Raw genomic sequence first — 17,761 nt, 5'->3', positions numbered from 1 at the left:
AGGGGCACACCGGCAGAGGCTGCTACTGCAGAGTGGTAGTGTCTGATAGGGGAGTGCCCTGTCCCTTTGGACTTGTGTTGCCATGGTTACCGGATGCAGGGGAAGGGGCAGCTATTTTAATCTCTGAACTTTCTTTATGAGAAAGGGGAGAAGACATGGTGGGGGAAAGGAGCCTCTTCTTTTTCTGTCACCCCTCAGGTAGACCTCCCACATCCTAGCTCTGCTTCCAAGAACCACGCCTCCTTGGGTCTGGAGAGTCAGTCAGTTAACTGTTCAGTCTGAGGGTCAAGGGGAAAGGTGAAGCTAGGAAGAGGTCTGAGGCCTGACAAATATATGTATTAACTGGGAGGACAGATAAGGAGCCCTATTTTAGCCTCCCTCCCCCACATGACTTTGACCCAGACAGTTATACCCAGAGGGTCAGGCAAGATCAATGATAACTGGAGAAGAGACCTTACACATGCCCCTTCCAGGGAGCTCTTTTTTTTTTTTTTTTTTTAATTTATTTTTGGCTGTGTTGTGTCTTTGTTGCTGCTCTCGGGCTTTCTCTAGTTGCAGCGAGCAGGGGCTACTCTTCGTTGCAGTGTGAGGGCTTCTCATTGCGGTGGCTTCTCTTGCTGTGGAACACATGCTCTAAAAGCGCAGGCTTCAGTAGTTGTAGCACACGGGCTCAGTAGTTGTGGCACGCAGGCTCTAGAGCGCAGGCTCAGTAGTTGTGGCTCATGGGCTTAGTTGCTCTGCGGCATGTGGGATCTCCCCGGACCCCACGGGATCAAACGTGTGTCCCCTGCATTGGCAGGTGGATTCTTAACCACTGTGCCAGAAGGGAAGCCCCAGGGGAGCTCTTTAGAGCGTATTGCTTTCTCCTCCCCACCCAGGACTCTAGATCAGCACTTCTCAAACAATTTGGCTTCAATGTCCCTTTACATTCTGAAAAATTACTGAGCTTTTGTTTACGTGATTTATATCAATTTACCATATTAGAACTTAAAACTGAAAAAAAAGTTTGTAACACAAGAATACAGAAGCACACATCCCATTAACAAAGATGTCAGGAAGGTGATGTAATCACATGTCCTACAGCCTCTGGAAAACTCCACCGTAGGCTGCTGAGATATTGAAAATTAAAAAGGCAAATAACATCTTAGTTTTATTATGAAAATAGTTTTGACTACATGAAAGGGTCTCAGGGACCTCCTGGAGGTTCCCAGGCCACACTCTGAGAACCATTGCTCTGGACCATCATCCCAGACCTTCTTCATGACTCACACTTGTTGATTTTTTTTTCCTCATTTTTATTAGGAAAGTATAAACATTTGCCTCCCTGATGGGTCCTACCCCCCCACCAAAGAAAAACCAGAGAACTTTTCAGGCTCAGCACTCCTCTCTCTGGACTCCCATTTCCGGGGCTCTCCCAAACACCTCCCGTCAGCCCCTTTCCCAGCTCCCTCTTGAGCCTCCCTTCAAGCACTTCCACAGCCCTTACACTTGGCCAGCCTGTTTCCCCCAATCCCAAGCCCAATGGGCCCTTGGTCTGCTTCTTCCTTCCCTCACTTGAGGACTTCCTCTCCTCTGGAGGGACTAAGTGATTTTTCTCTGCCTTCTCCTTCCCACCCTCCCTCCCTCACCTCTGCCATCTTCTCAGATGGCTTAGGGTAGGAAATCATACTTTCTGGGTAGACTCCTTTAGAGGACACACTTTCCCCATCTCCCCACACATCAACCAGCCTGGGATGTGCCAGAGTCTGGACAAGAAAGTGCCCATTTGGGTCCCAGAGGGGTCAACCCAGTCATATTGCCAGGTGACCCACTGGATGAAGGTATGGATCAGGAATCTGATGCCTCCAGACACAGATGCCCTTTGCCTAGGAACCCCTAGTTTGATCTCTTCACTCCAAACCCCCAGGTCCTCTTGCTAGCTGCAGCCACAGGCTTCTACCACCATATCTGGGACATCTGCCTTGACCACGTTGCCATCACGGTCAAGGTAGAGGAGAGAGAGAGGCCTTCGGGCAGTAGGGACACAGCAGGAAGTACCCAAGGGCCAAGGGTTGTTGGCCTTGAGGAGGCTGAAGACAGCAGAATGGAAGGAGGCAGCAATGCCTGGGCTGCCAGCCAGGTGCGGGGGACACTGCCCACTGCAGTAATTCAGCTGGTACCCCTCAGGCTGTAGGATCCAGTCCCGCCATCCCAGTTCCTGGAAGTCTACATAATGGTCTCGCCTACAGCATAAGGGGGTCTCAGGCTCACAGCTGGGGGTCCTCCTCCTGGCCCGGCCTGCTCCAGGCTCTTTGGGCCGGGTCTTCAGCTCCAGGAAGGGCCGCTGCTCTCCCGCTGTGTCCAGGAGCTGCTGAGTTTGGGGGGCAGCTGTGCTGTTGCCTTCTAGTGGTCTGCAGTCCAGTTGGAGTTTCAAGACACCAGACTCCTCCTGCCTCAAGCCACTAGAGGGCAGAGTCAGGGCGTGCCAGCCCGGGGCTGTCAGTTGGTGCTCAGCCAGGAGGACGTGGGACCCTCGGCGTCTCCTCCTAGGGCCCCATCCGAAAATCCTCAAGGAAAGAGTGCTAGGAAGGTTGGGGAGCACGTGCAGCCAGAGGCGAGCGTGGTACAGGTGGTGGGAGCGAGGAGTGGACAGGTAGAAGGTGAGCGTGGAGCTGCAGGTGGAGGCGGAGGAGTCTGCCGGGAAGATGGAGAAGGGATTGAGGACTGCGATCGGAGATGCCGCTGTCCCCTGACACTCCCGCAAGCCCTGCCAGCTGCTCTCCCTAGCTCCCACCTTTAGAGGAAGCAGGGACTCCGAGGCCAGTCCTGCTCCAACTCCTCCTCTTCCTCCCGTGCCGCGCTCCCTCTGCTTCTGCTGACGCTGTCATTCTCCCCTTCCTTCTCCCTTTCCCCGCCTGCTCTCTGCCTGTCTCTCCCTCACCCACCTGTGATGGCAGCAAAGCTGATGACCTGCTCCCCATTCGCTGGAACCACACTTCCCCGCTGCAGTCTCCGGAGGGCCCTGGTCAGCGCTGCCTGGGGTGGAGGATGCGTTATTATGGGACGACCAGTCAGGTGTAGCCCCTCGAGGATCTGCTGCTTGGCTAGCTCAAGGACCAGAGCTCGTTCTGCTTGGGGTGCCAGTGTGGGGCCTCCACAGGAGGGACACACAGACCCTGCCCTCTGTGCCCACACCAGTGCCCACAGCAGCACCAGCTGGAGCTGGACATCAGAGAGCCCCATGCTCCTGGTGAATGGCCCTGGGTCAGGTCGGGAGCCTCAGATGGCTGTAGCTCCTTCTGTTGAGTCCGGTTGCGTGGAGGCCAGTGAGGGCACGGCGGCAGCAGACAGCAGTGCCACACCTACCCTTGGCCAAGGGTAGAGCCACCTGTCTTCTGTTGCCTGGGACTCAGGAAGGCAGACAGTGGATGGTCCGATGGGTAGCTGTGTTCAGTGTAGTCTGCCAGTTTGACCCTCACAGCTCATGTCTGGCTACTGACTGGGGCCTCTCTAGAGCCAGCAGCCTAGGGCTCCCTCACCTAGTGGTCAGCAGGCAGACCTACCCTCTGAGCCCCAGGATTGGCCAACTGTGCTGCCCATCAGTTCCCTGCAGGGGGTGGAGGTTCCCCCCTGGAGCTCAGGTTTCACCATCTGGCCCTGGTCACGGAGCTTGAGGCAGGGGTAGGGGGGTGGGGGGGCTATGTGGACACGCATGATGCAAGAAGGAGGATGATTTCACGTGCTCAGTCCCCAAGGTCTGGGGCTCGGGGGAGGGAACTCCATACGAGCAAGGTGGGAAGGGCAATTTCCCCCATACCTACAGTCTGTCTAGCTTGCCCATCCACCGCTGCTGCAGCAGTTTCCATGAGGCAGCTGGGAATCCCAGTGGTTATTTCTCTGGGCTGGAAGGTGAACTCTGGTCTTTTTATTTCTAGCAATGGGGCTGGTACAGTGGCGAGAGGCTGGGGGTGGGAGGAACGGAGTCCTCTTGCCCAGGCCAAGGTGGCAGTGCCACGGGGCACAGAAGTCACCCCCTGACCTTGCCTGTGCTGACCGCCCAGAGTCCAGTTGGACTGGAGCACAGTGTGGACGAGGGCTGGAGCATTGGGTGGGGGGGTAGCATGTTACTGTGATGTCTGGGGAAGCCTAGAGAGGTGGGGGTAGTGGTGATGCAATCTTACAGCAGGGCAGAGTCCATCAAGGATGGCAGAGGGGCATGGGAGTTGGAAGGGCCTGTCCCCAGCTACTGGTTCTCTTTCAGGGCACTGTAAGAACTGCCTAGATTTGGGATATCCTAGAAGTGGTGCCAGCGTCTGTTCATGGTGGTGGGAAATGGAGGGTTTATGGACTTTCTTTAAAAAATTAATTTATTTATTTTTGGCTGTATTAGGTCTTCGTTGCTGCGTGAGGAGGCTACTCTTCATTGCAGTGCACGGGCTTCCCATCGCGGTGGCTTCTCTTGTTGCCAAGCACGGGCTCTAGGAACGCGGGTTTGGTAGTTGTGGCACACAGGCTTAGTTGCTCGGCAGCATGTGGCATCTTCCCGGACCAGGGATTGAACCCGTGTCCCCTGCACTGGCAGGCGGATTCTCAACCACTGTGCCACCAGGAAGCCCAGGTTTATGGACTTTTAAGAACAAAGCATGGCCAGTACAGCAACCTTAGTCCCAATACCAGCCCTCCTCACCACACTGCTCACTGGCTTTAAATGGCCTAACCAAGGCCTCATGCCAGCCTTTCTCCTTGTGCTCAAGTCTCTTCAAGAAGCTGGGAGGAAGTGAGTGTGATTTGGAAATGTACCCCTATTCCAATTTATTAGTCTCCCCACTATTCAGCCAGTGGGGGCTGTCAAGAGAGACTACTAGATCTGGCACAGGGGAGGAGAGGTGGTGCCTTAGGGGCTAGGGCTCAGTACCACCAGTGTCCACCATGTGGCAGTGCTGAGCCACTGGACAGCAGCAGGCTTGGCGCTGACCAGCTTCCCAGGCAAGGGGCTGCTCTGGGGAGTGGAGAGATTCAGAGCGCTTCCCAACCTCTCACTCTGGGGACCCTGCCTCTACACCGGAATACAGAGAAGCTGGTCCCTCAGCTCTCTCCCCTCGCCGCTGCTGGAGAGCAGAAGCTGTCATCAGGACCACATCGCTGCTAACTTCAGTTTGGTTTTGGATCTCATCGCTGCTGACACGTGGCAATGGAGCGTGGTGATGGGTGCCAGGCTCTTCCTAGAAACTTAGGGCACCTGTGGTGGGGAGGGGGCCAATGAGACTTTTAGATGCTCCTCTCCACCCTAGGTCTTGAGTCATATTCAAGCCCATCTATCCAGGGCTCTCCCCAGCTCCCAGCTCCCTCTCTATCGGTCAGGCTGGTGAGTGACAGCTCTCTACCCCCTGGGGTCTGGACCACAGAACTGCAAAGCAGAGGTTTCTGCCCATGGTGTTGTCTCAGAGGGCTTACCTGTGGGTGAGCCTGAGTCAAGCGAAGCAACAGGAAGTGGCTGCAGGAGTCATTGACCTCATCTCTCCCCTCCCCTCTGTGTCAGATGCCCCCAATTTCCAGCTCTTCCTACCCTCTTGCTGCTGCTGTGCCTGGCCTGCCCCTACCTCCTTACTGACACTTACGTCAGAACCCAGCTATAAATATGCTCTTAGCATCTTAGTCACTTTTCTCAAGAAGTGCTCCCAGGTTATAAATACCCCAGCCATCTGCCTCCCAGGCCCGCCCTACCACCAACCTGGTTGGGGGCTGGGGGGTAGAGACAGGCTTGAGGGTGGGTAAGGAAGTAGAAGGAGCCTGAGTGATTATCTTGCCTAAAAGAGAAAAGCCTGACCAAGTCTAGAGTTAGGGGCCAGGGAGCTCTGGAAGAAAAGGTTTGGAAGAAGACAATTCCACTCATTCTCCTTTTTGTCAAAGACAGAGCCAAAAAGGAAAGGGAATAATACTGATCCCTTCTAAATTTAGTTTATTTTAAAATTTGCTATTTTGTTCATCTTGGATTTTTTTGCATTGATTTTGATTTTGTAAAATATTGCATTAAGATCCTATTTATCTTGACTGATGTATTTTTTGGCATCCCCTTAAAATTCTGCCCCCAAGGCAAGAGCCTCGCTTCTCCTCACCTTACTCTTGGCCCTGGGGACTGAAGCTACAGTTGGAGGGAGGGAGGTTAGATCTGGGGGACGGGTGGACTGGGAGTGGGAGACAGCGGTGGAAGGGGCAGGCAGAGCCACCAGAAACTTCCTTAGCTTCTCTGCTTAGATGAAGATTTCCTCAAGTCAAAGTGGAGATAACTTCCATGAGTTTGCTCCTGAAGCCCCACAGCTCAGATTTGCAGTCCCCCAGGAGGTCTCTTTCAGACTTTCTCCTTTTAGGGTTCCATTTCCAAGGACCTCAGACCTAGATAGGAGGGGGTTATATGCTGAGCAAACACTGACATCACGTTTCCCAAAGGACACATGGGTTTTGCGCAAACTCGGCCTTGGGCTGCAGACAATATTGACCCCATGGTTCAGGGCTGTCCAACCAAAGGGAGGAGATGGTGGGGGAAGAGGGCAAAGGTCTAGAGAGGACCCAGTCTCAGAGCAAATGCCTCCCTCTCCTCACCCCAGGCCTTCCTTTTCTTCTCCTTGTCCTGCTCAAATGGCCCTTGGCCAGTTCCAGCTTCCAGACAGGACTCCTGGCTGGAGCCCTGGGGGTGAGTGAAGGGAAGGCAGCCAGCTGGGAGCCATGCCTCTGCCTCCCCCGTGTGTGCCCACAGGTTGTCACCTACTTGCTGACTGAGCACTGATCTGTCTCATTTCTTGGAGCGAGGACAGAGCGGGGAGAGGAGCAGGTAAAACCCAGGTGTTTATTAGCCATAAGACAAGCAAAGATGGTTCTGGGAGGGAGGAGGGGGCCTAAGAAAGAAAAGGAAGCAGCCTGGCAAAGGAAGAGTCATGATGTGTCGGATGGACATAATAGCTCAGCCCCAAGGAGGCTGTGAGGAGAGAAAAGTGGGCAGGGCAGGCAGGCTCTGTGTCATCTGGGGTGGCAGTCAGGGTCCTGGCAGGACATAAAAGACCCACTCAGCTGTCTGTGTTTGCATCACTAAGAAGACTTAATGAAGGACTTCTTTACAGAGGTATGGGCAGGGTTAAGGGAACCAAGGAGGGATATTGAAGCATCCAGGGACCAGCAAGAATGGAAAGCCATTACAAGCCCATAGCATGGAAGCGGTGATATCAAAACTTAGGCAGAGCCGGAGCCATGGAGGGGGTGGGGAGCTAGACAGGAGCTGTAGGGACATGGACGCAGCCACACTCACACAGAACCATGGAACCTAGGCAGAAGGAGGAGGAATAAGAAACACCCTGACCTCTGTCTCCTCCTATCCTTTGATCTCCTGCCTCTGTCTCCTCTTAGTCAAACTCAGCAGGAAGCCAGAGGCCAAAGGAACTCAGGTGAGTCAGACCCCAAGGGCATGGAGCAGGACGGAGAAGGACAAAGTGTGGATGAGAGTGGGCCAAGAGAGCCTTTAGCAGCCCATTGGGCAAGTAAGAGGAAAGGGGCTCAATACACGGAGAGGATCGAATGTTTGGTGAATCTAAGGAAGGGCCTCTCTGGAGATCCAGAAAAGCAGGGGAAGGGGCTGGGTCAACTCATCCTGGAGTGGGGGACATTGAGTAGAACGGGCAGGGAGGCATAGTGGATTGTGGGCTGGATTAAAGTTGGGCTATGGGTATCTGTCTGGGAACCAGATGGCACTGCTCATGGTTGGAGGTGGATGAGAGTCCCTAGGGTGGCAGTTGAGCACTTGGAGCTTGCTGCAGGGACTCTGCTCTAGGAGAGGGGCTGGTCGTTATGAAGATGGTACAGTGACTCTCCTTAGATGACAGTGCTTCTCCTTTGATGAAGATCTCCTCACGTCAAGGTTGGGATAATTCACATAAGTTGCTCAGGAAGAGGGAGTCCATCTTCTGGACAGAGGCAGTAACGGGGCCACCCCCTCCTCTCAAGGAAGAGCGCCTCTGTCAGGGCACGTTTGCCTATCCCACCTCAGCCTGCCTGTACCACACACAGACTAACTGCACCCACACGCCTCTACCACCATGTCAGGTATGTCAGTCTTGACAATGTTGCTGTTCCTGTCATAGTAGAGCAGAGACAGGGAGCGCCGGGCAGTGGGCACGCAGCATGACCACCCTCGGGCAGTGCCCGCAGCGGTGTTGGCCTTGAGAAGATTGAGCACCGCGGTGTGAAAGGAGGCGGCAATGCCAGGCATGCCTGCCACGTGCAGGGGACACTGCCCTGTGCAGAAGTTCATGGCGTAGCCCTCAGGCTGGATGATCCAGTCGTGCCAGCCAATCTCACGGAAGTCCACAAAGAACTCTTGTCGACAGCACATCCTGGACCTACCCTGGCAGTCGATGCCTTGCCGGCGAACGCGGTGCTTGCCCCCAACTCTTACACGGGCTGTCACAAAAGGCCTATGGGCAGCCCCACCCAGGATGACTGGGCTCCAGGCTACCTGGCCTTCAGGGACCAGCTCCAGGATCAGGTGCCCCTGGCTGCAGGCAGCCTGAGCTTCAGGCCCCAGGAGGAGCTGGTGCCAACCACTGTCATCCACCTCCAGCAGGTGCTGAGTGGCCAAGGTGAGGTTGGTGGCGTGTGGGCTGAGCACGAGGACCCTCACCTTCAAAGTCCACGTGGTACTGGGAGGGAGCTGCACAAAAAGCATGAGGCTGGCCTGCTGGACTTCCAGGCCGCCAACACTTCTATCAGAGGAGAAGTGGAAGTCAAGACGAGTCTGGTCGATGTTGGCGAGACCTGTGGACACAAGAAGCCCCAGTCAGTGTGGCTTTCTGAGTCAATTCTACCAACTACATATCTATTCTCAGCATGCTTGAATTCCCTTTGTTCTTTCTCGACCACACTGTTGGCCTCGTTAACTACCCCTTCCTTCTTAAAAATCTTTTCTCTCTTGGTTTCCATGACACAACTCTCATGATTCTTCCTTGATTTTCTTTGCTGGCTTTTCTTTCTCTCACCATCCCTCCAATGCAAGAGTTCTCCAGGGTCTGTCCTTTCCATTTTTTTTTTTTTTTGCCATGTAGCATGTAGGATCTTAGTTCCCCAACCAGGGATAGAACCTGCGACCCCTGCGGTGGAAGCGAGGAGTCTTAACCACTGGACCGCCAGGGAAGTCCTATTTCCTCTTACTCTACACTGAGAGGAGCTCTGACCCATACTCACAGTCAGCCAACACAAATTTTGTGCTGGTGATTCCCAAATCTGTATGCCCAGTCCAGATCATTTTGCACCTTGGGAATCATCAAGCTTCAGGCCTAAACTTCTAACTGCTTAATTTTGCCACATCCTGCCAGCATATTAAAATCAATTTATCCCACGTGGAAATCATTATTTCCTCCTCTAAGAATGGAAATCTCTCTTTCCATTCCTAGGGCATCATTACCTTCCTTATCACCTTTAGAAACTCCCCACATCCAGTTCCTCACCACAGTGGTTCTAACGGCTATGCATTTCTTCCTGTACCAGTTACTGTGGCTCAGTTTCCCCTCTTCATCCCTCACCTGACCTATTGAAACACATTAATTGGGTTTCTGTTTCCTCCACTCCTGCTCTTGTCAGGATCACTAACACCTTCCACGTTGCCAAATCCAATGGTTTCATCTCTTTATGTTCATCTTACCTGACCTCTAAGCAGTGTTTGACACAGTTAACCATCCCTTCCTTCTTTTTTTTTTTTTTTTAAATAAATTTATTTATTTTGGGCTGTGTTGGGTCTTCGTTTCTGTGCAAGGGCTTTCTCTATTTGCGGTGAGCAGGGTCCACTCTTCATCGCAGTGCACGGGCCTCTCACTGTCACGGCCTCTCTTGTTGCGGAGCACAGGCTCCAGACGTGCAGGCTCAGTAGTTGTGGCTTACGGGCCCAGTTGCTCCACGGCATGTGGGATCTTCCCAGACCAGGGCTTGAACCCGTGTCCCCTGCATTGGCAGGCAGATTCTCAACCACTGCACCACCAGGGAAGCCCCCCTTCCTTCTTGAGATACTTCCTTCTCTTGGCTTTCGTGACTCTGGCCACTCCATCTTGGTCTCTTTTGCTGACAGCTCCTCTTCCTCTGCCTGACCTCTAAATGTTGGAGGTCCTAAGCTCCCTTCTCTTCTCTATCTATACTCTCTCCCAGAAAGAACCCATCAATTCCCCTGGCTTTCAATTCCATCTATATGCTGATGACTCCCAGATATCTATATCCATGGCCCTGACCTCTCCCTGAGCCTAGGCTTGTATATCCAGCTGCTGATTTGATATTCCACTTGGATATCCAATGCTATCTCAGACTATTCATGTTCAAAGAAGAACTCTAGATTTATCCCCTGCAACCCAAATCTGTTCCTTCTTCAATCTTCCCCTTCCCTGTAAATGCACTGCTTAAACCAAAGTCTTGCTTGCCCTCATTCCCTTCTTTGAAATTATCTGCAGACCTGTCAACTCTATCTCCAGTTCATAATATAATTTCACTTATCCCCACCTCCTCTACCATACATTAGTTCAACTTGCAATCATCTTTTTCTTGAACTATGGCAATAGCTTGCCAAGTGGTCCACTCTTGCACCCAAAACCATTCTTCACATATCAGCCAGAGTGACCTCTTTTTTTTTTTTTTTTTGCTGTGCCTTGTGGCCTGTTGGATCTTAGTTCCACAACCAGGGATCGAACCCGTGCCCGCTGCAGTGGAAGCGCAGAGTCTTAACCACTGGACTGCCAGGTAGGTCACAGAGTGATCTTTTTATAACATAAATCTGATCAGCTTAATCCTCTCAGCTTAAAACCCTTCGAAGGCTTCCCATTGCTATTTGAATAAAAGCTAAACCCCTTAACATAGGAAACACGTATGATTAGGCATTCTGCCATTTAATGACTATAGTCTACCTATACTGGCTTTTTTCTGTTCCTTGAACTCACCAAACATGGACCCACCTCATGGCCTTTACACTTGCTATTTCCCCTGCCTGGAATATCTTTCCAAGCTCTTTGAATGACTGGCTCCTTTTTGGCATTCAGTGCAAATTCACCTCTTCAGAGAGGCTTCCCTGACTAACCTAGCTAAAGCAGCCTTCAACTCTACCCTCACCTCTTTAATACATTATCCTGCTTAATTGTCTTTATAGCCACTATCACTCTCTGTAATCATCTTGGTTTTTTGTTCATTTGCTTATCCTCCCCTCCCCTTCTACCCCTCCCTGCTCCCAGCTAGAATGTAAACTCCATGAAGGTAGAGACTGTGCCTGTATGGTTTACCACTGTATCCCTAGTACCTAGTACATAATAGGCATTCAGTTAACATTTGGTGAGTGAATGGTCTTTCATTCTTTAATTCTTATTTTATGCTGACACAAGAATTATTTTCCAAAAAGGCTAGATCATAAAATTCATGGTTTCAAAAACCTTATTGATGAATAAAGCCAAACTCTTTTTTTGGGGGGGCCTCTCACTGTTGTGCCCTCTCCCGTTGCGAAGCACCAGCTCCGGACATGCAGGCTCAGCGGCCATGACTCGCGGGCCCAGACACTCCGCGGCACTGTGGGATCTTCCCGGACAGGGGCACGAACCCATGTCCCCTCCCTTGGCAGACAAACTCTCAACCACTGCACCACTAGGGAAGCCCAAAGCCAAACTCTTTTCGGAGGCAATTAAATGCCATTATGCTTTGGCCTTAGCAACCCTTATTTATTTTTATTTATTTATTTATTTATTTTAAGTAAAGGATGCTTTATTGTGGGAATGCCACTGATACTCTCATGGGCATAAAAGAGCAGAAAATAAAGTTCATCTAGACTTAGTGCGAATTGTAAGGTCTGAAATAAGGTTGCCCTTGACAGCTCTCAGAGCCAACAAAATCTCTCTCATCTCACTCTCCCTATGTAAGTCTACTCCATTCTTCTCTTTCTGTGGATCTACCTCATTTGCTTCCCTGTCACCTTCCTCAGGTCCCAAAATGGTGGCCCTAGCTCCTGAGTCTACAGAACCTTTAACTTAGCTCTTCCTAGCTAAGTGAACTGATCTTTCAGTGTTCCAATTCCAAAATCCTAAAAGAAGAGTCTGATTGACCCAGCTAATCTTTTCTTGCTAGGTCACTAGCACCCAACATTTAGAACCTCATGTCACCCCAGTTATGGTAGGCAGACACAGGACCAGCAGGGGCTGTGATAGACCATTACACTGTTGACCCCCAGGGAACAACACCTCCCAATATTCATGGTTTTGTGCAATCCCTTCCCATATTAATTCTGGGCTTGGCATGTGACTTGATTTGGCCAATGAGATGCAAGCAAGCACGATGCAAGCAGAAACTTAGTAAGTACTTACACTTTAAGGTAGGAAAACTTTAAAGAAACTTGGGCTAGACTACTGAATGATGAGAAGCCATATGGAGAGAGACTTCGGAGAGACCATCTTAGATGTTCTAGCCCCATCTGAGTTCCTAGCTGAACACAGTTGCTTGAATGAACTCAGTTACACCACATGAAGTGAGAGAACTGTCCAGAATAAGTCCAGTCAAATTACAAAATCTCAGAAACTATTGAATTTTTTTGTTTTAAGACTCAATGTTTGAGCTGATTTGCCATATTAATGGATAACTAAAACAGAAATTAGTATCAGAAGTGGGGTACTCCAAAGACCTAAAATATGTAGCATTGGCTTTGGGACTGGGTGGCAGCCAGAGGATGGAAGGACAGCAGGGAGACTGTTAGTGAAGTCTGGAAGGACAGTGAGGAAATTGCTACTGGAAGCTGGACAAAGGCGAACCTGTGTTATGTATTGGCTATCATCTCTGGTAACTGGAAGCTAGAAATGGTATCTAACAGAATTGTGAATTTAGCTAAAGATATTTCCAGGCAGAATGCTGAAAGTGCCATTTGGCTTATTTTAGCTGCCTATGATAAGGCATTTCAGGAGTGAGATGAACTAAAAAATGAACTGTTAAATTTTCAAGCAGAATTTAGAGAAAACATTTCCAATAGGACTTGCTAGATGGAACAATAAAATATTTTTTTTCATCCCTCAACTCTCTCTCTGGCAAAAAGGTTATCAAACTAAGAAATGGTCTCAGGGCAAAAACCAAATCCAGGGCACTGCCAGTAAAACAGCTTCAGAGTGAAGATCAAAATAATAAATGGGGAACTGTAAGACCCTTTGTTAAGATCTAACATCTTTGTTAAGATCTAAAATTTAAGATGTTCTGTAGACCCTCTCAACTAGACAGAGGGCTTCTAAGAATCTTAAGAGTGTTATCCCACTTGTAAGAGGGTATCCTGACTTGTAACCTAAAGAGGAGGGTCTGTCTTGATAGAGTGGAGTGCCTTTTGTCTGAGTGAGTAGACTGTAATTTATTATTTAGAAGGCTCACAGAGTGTTAAAGAGAATTTTAATAGTGAGAGCAGCACCAGTTTGGACTAAAAGGGACAGAGATGATTCAAAATGAAGTCTCCGGGCTCCCAACTTCTTTGGGCAGCATGCAGGCCGAGAAAACTACTTAGCCTCAAACACAGGTCATTTCCTATTTAAAAGGAAAGACATCTCAGAGGGTGGCACTAAGAGCTGAGAGAATGGATCTAGAAGTCTAGGGGAGCAATGGTAGGCTCTCCTTAAGAGGAGAGGAAAATCCTACCAGTGGGCAGAACCAGGCCCTAACCAAAGGAATTCTGGATTTGGGGTAGACTGAGATATGTGCCTGGCTGGATGTCAGAATTTTCATGGACCAGTGACTGCTCTGTGTCTCCCTCCCCCATCCGCCATTTGGGACAGAAGTATCTATGTATTCCGTCCCTGAATCAGCATTGTATGTTAGGTATGTGGGAGGCAGATAACTTGAATTTTAAGGTCGTAGGCAGTGTTGTGTTGGTAAATATTTAACAACTGGATTCCAGAGGGGGAAAAAAAAGGCCCTGATTTGTAGTGTTTGCCAGTTTCTGCAGTATAACTTCTCCCATCCCGGCCAATTTCAAACTATCAATGTGATGCCACTGGATGTACAGTTGGGAGGTGTCCACCATCAGCTCTCATGAGCCAGTAAGAGCCAGTTTCAGGACACCATTGAAGGCTCCTACCCTAGTTTCACCAGGGCCCCAAGCTCTCTCTCTTCATATCTCCAGCAAGAACAATTCTCAGATCTTTCTTTCACACGATGGTGGAGATGATAGCTTAAATTGGAATGAAAACTTCAAACTAAAATATTTAAATGTAAAAGGTAGAATCCAGGCATCAGTCATTCTCACCTCCAAGTTCATTTCAGGTCACGCCCCCTGCAGCCTAAATGTTGTATTCATTCATTGATTAGCAAATATGTGGAAAGTATATATAGACTTTGAAGTCAGAGAGAACTGTGTTTGAATTCTGCCCCTTGTAAGCCGTATGACCTTGGCCATGTAAATTATCTTTGAGTCTCAGTTTCTGCATTCTTAAGATGGGAATGATAAAGTCTACTTTAGGGGGTGATTGCAAGGATAAACTGAGAGGAGGCAGGTACACTAAATACCTGGTAACTGTCATTACTGTCACAATGTGCCAGGAAACTGGGCTAAGTATCAGGGATACAAAGGTGAAAAAAAAAACCAACCAGGATTTTGGTGTTCATGGCCATCTGTCCACCTCGTGCTCATCCACTCCAGACTACTTTTTAACTCTAAATGCAGTCAGTTTCTTTACACTTTTACTCATGTTTTTCCATTTAGGATGTTGTTTACCATTTTCTACCCACTGAAGTCAAACTTACTCTACAATGCCAGCCAATTTGCAAACTTCTGAAAGACTTCCCTGACTTACCAGGTCCCAGTGAACTACTTCTGGCCCACTAAGCACTTGTGCCCTCATCTAGCATTTATTTCACTCTGCCTTATATTCTAAGTAATTTATTCCCAGCAGCAACAACTAAACCCCTCGTGGGCAGGAGCTGAGTCTTCTACCTTCAGTTCCCTCCCACCGTATCCTTTCTAAGTACATCACCTGTATTAGCTCACTTAATTCTCTCAACTCTCCTCTCATTATCTCTGTTTTGCAAATGAGAAAACTGACTATTAACAACCCAGGACACATAGTAATAAGTGGCTGAGCAGGGATTTGAGCCCAGTTTATCTGGCTCCAGAGTTTGTGTTCTTAATCATGAGCAGAAACCCCCTTTTGAAGTAGAATAGGGTCTCATCCATCACTGGGGACTCTAGACATGGTCGAGCTGAACTACAGAATGGTTTGGCTGTTTATTGAGCATCTACTATGTTTGCAAGAGGCAGAGTGGTAGAGTGGTCAAGGTCATGGATTCCAGACCCAGGCTGTCTGGCTCTACCACCTACTGGTCATGTGACCTTGAGCTAGTTACTCAACCTCTTTGTGCCTCAGTTTCATCACCTCTAAAATGGGGTAACAATAGTATTTGCCTCACTGGCTTGTTGTGAGGCTCTCAAGGAGTTAGTATATTTAAAAGGCTTAGAACACAGTAAACACTGTATAAGTGTTATCTATTTCTACTATACACTAGCCTCTGATGATAATGTGAGGAATAAATGACAGTTCCTGACCTCAAGAGGTTGCGTTCTATGGGAAGACAGACTTCATAGAAAACCTGGAAACAGGCAATTCCATAAGGAAGGTCCAGGTTCAGAGTGAGCGTGTGGGGGCCACCAGGGAGTGAGCCCCTCACCTTCAGGTCCGGATGGGTTTTTTTAGGATGGGAGTGCGGGATCTTGAAGGGAGTAGATGCTGACCAAGGGAAAGGGGCCAGGAATGGGAAGGGCCTTCTAAACCTAAGAGAGAAGAACTTGCAAGAAGCTCAGAGGCCAGAGAGATCACTTGTTTGTGTTCTGGTTCTCAGATCCTGTCTCTGAATTCTCTCTTTTTTTTTTTTGGCCGTGCCTCACAGCTTGTGGGATCTTAGTTCCCCGACCAGGGATTGAACCCGGGCCCACGGCAGTGAGAGTGTGGAGTCCTAATGACTGGCCCACCAGGGAATTCCCCTGTCTCTGAATTCTTGATCTTCTTTCCAGCTGCCCACTAAATTCTCTAACCCCTCTCCCCTCTATGGAAGGAACTCTCTCGCCTTTATCCTCTATCCCTTAAATACCTTTCTGAGTCCCGTTTTGGCCCTGTTCTGATGTGGGGACCCGAGGTAATCAAGGCAAGAGGACAGGAGTAGGGTGGCGAGGTATTGTAACCCCAGTATTTTACTTTTCTCCCTTTTACCCAAATGATGTATCTGGGGTAGTGGGGTACAGAGAGGCTGGATCCCAGGGCCAGAGGGAGGACAGACTCTCCAGCTCCCAGACCCTGGTCCAAGCCCAGGAAGTGTCTGGGCTCACATCATAGTCTGTGGAAGTTTGTGGGCCTGCAGAGAGAGGAGCCATGGGACATAGGGGCAGGCAGTCTCAAAAGAAATGAAACGTACCCACTTCCCAGGTGCCCATTGGTCAAGTCTAAACTACAAAGAGAGAGCCTGGTGGTGGGGGTGTGGGGGGAGCCTGGGATTGGGAGATTACATGCTGTGGGAGGCAAGAGTTGGGATGGCTTTGGGGAGAAAGTCAGGCGTTAGATTGGGGAGGAAGTTTTTCCCTTCCTTAAGAGATCGGGTTTGGGGGAAGATCTACAGACCAAGAACCCACCTGTCTCAGCAAAGCTGATGATCTCATACTCCTGTCCCATGTCTGCTTCTGGAAGCGCCCCCTGTGGGGACCCATGGAGGTGCTGCAGCACAGTCCTCAGAGCAGCTCGGGACACAGGCCGGCTCAGTGTTGGGCGCTGGCTGAGGTGCAGCTTGTCCAAGATGCTTCTCTTGGCCAGATTAAGAAGCAGCTCCCGCTGGCTCTCCAGGTCCAAGGCGGGCCCCCCACATGCCAGACACTGACTGTCAGCTCTGGGAGTGGCCACTGCGTCTGGAGCCAGGAACAGGAAGGCCAGGAGCAATGAGGAGGTCATTGCTGGGGGAGGCCTTCCTTGAGCAACACAGTTGAGATAGAGCCGCAAACCCCGGGGCTCAGGGTCTCCACAGCTGTGGTCTCAGCTCCCTCCCAGCCGCCAGGGGCCCCGGAAGGAGAGTGTGTCCAGCTGGCATTACTCCTGGTTGCAGGGGATAGAGCGGTCAAACATCCAACTTGAGAGATGAAGCCAGTTACAGGTAGAACTTGGCAGAAGCCACATAGTCAGTGAAACTACAGAGTGGGGGATGTGAGGGGAGGTTGGTTTGTTTGGGGAAAGAAATGTCCCTGGGCCAACTTTGGGAGATAGTGGGTTACCCATGTGAGCTGCCAGGCCTGGGAACAAAGGTTAGAGATGAAATTCCTCTTCAGATCAACAGCCTTGCTCGGAAGCCTGGCAGTGGCGGGGAGAGGTAGGGTGCGGAGATCAGAGGTTTTAAGATAGAATGTTAAAGAATGACTTTCAAACAAGAGGGGGTCATTGGCAGGACACTGTAGGTCATTGTCATGCAGGTTGTTGTTTTTTGTTTTTAATTTATTTTTGGCTGTGTTGGGTCTTCATTACTTGATTACGGGATGCTACCCCTAGGGGTGTTATACGATATACAGTATACATACAGTATACGTACCATTTTACCTTTCTTTTTCTTTTTCTTTTCTTTTGGCTGCGCTGCGCGCCTTGCAGGATCTTCCCCTCGGCTTGTGGGATCTTAGTTCCTCCACCAGGCATTGAAACTGGGCCCTCGGCAATGAAAGCGCTGAGTCGTAACCACCGGACCACCAGGGAATTCTCCATTTTTCCTTTCTAGAAGTTGAAATTTT

General features: G+C 50.1%; 2 protein-coding genes across 2 annotated transcripts; both read right to left on the bottom strand.

The window, feature by feature from the left end:
- Positions 1 to 1,915: 1,915 nt before the first annotated feature.
- INHBE (inhibin subunit beta E) lies at positions 1,916 to 3,222 on the bottom strand (the record flags this gene model as incomplete). The annotated part of the gene is made up of 2 exons (XM_079715414.1): positions 1,916 to 2,673; positions 2,925 to 3,222. The coding sequence occupies 2 exons, from the start codon at positions 3,220 to 3,222 to the stop codon at positions 1,916 to 1,918; spliced, it is 1,056 nt and encodes a 351-aa protein (XP_079571540.1).
- A 4,813-nt stretch (positions 3,223 to 8,035) lies between these two features.
- On the bottom strand, positions 8,036 to 16,940 carry INHBC (inhibin subunit beta C; the record flags this gene model as incomplete). The annotated part of the gene is made up of 2 exons (XM_079715413.1): positions 8,036 to 8,781; positions 16,628 to 16,940. 2 exons carry the CDS (start codon positions 16,938 to 16,940, stop codon positions 8,036 to 8,038), a joined length of 1,059 nt encoding a protein of 352 aa, XP_079571539.1.
- Positions 16,941 to 17,761: the final 821 nt, after the last annotated feature.

The sequence above is a fragment of the Hyperoodon ampullatus genome, assembly GCF_949752795.1.
Source record: "Hyperoodon ampullatus genome assembly, chromosome: 11".
In the NCBI taxonomy this organism is placed as follows: Eukaryota; Metazoa; Chordata; class Mammalia; order Artiodactyla; family Ziphiidae; genus Hyperoodon; species Hyperoodon ampullatus.
The sequence above is the reverse complement of the archived record's forward strand: the minus strand, read 5'-3'. Positions and strand labels throughout refer to the sequence as shown.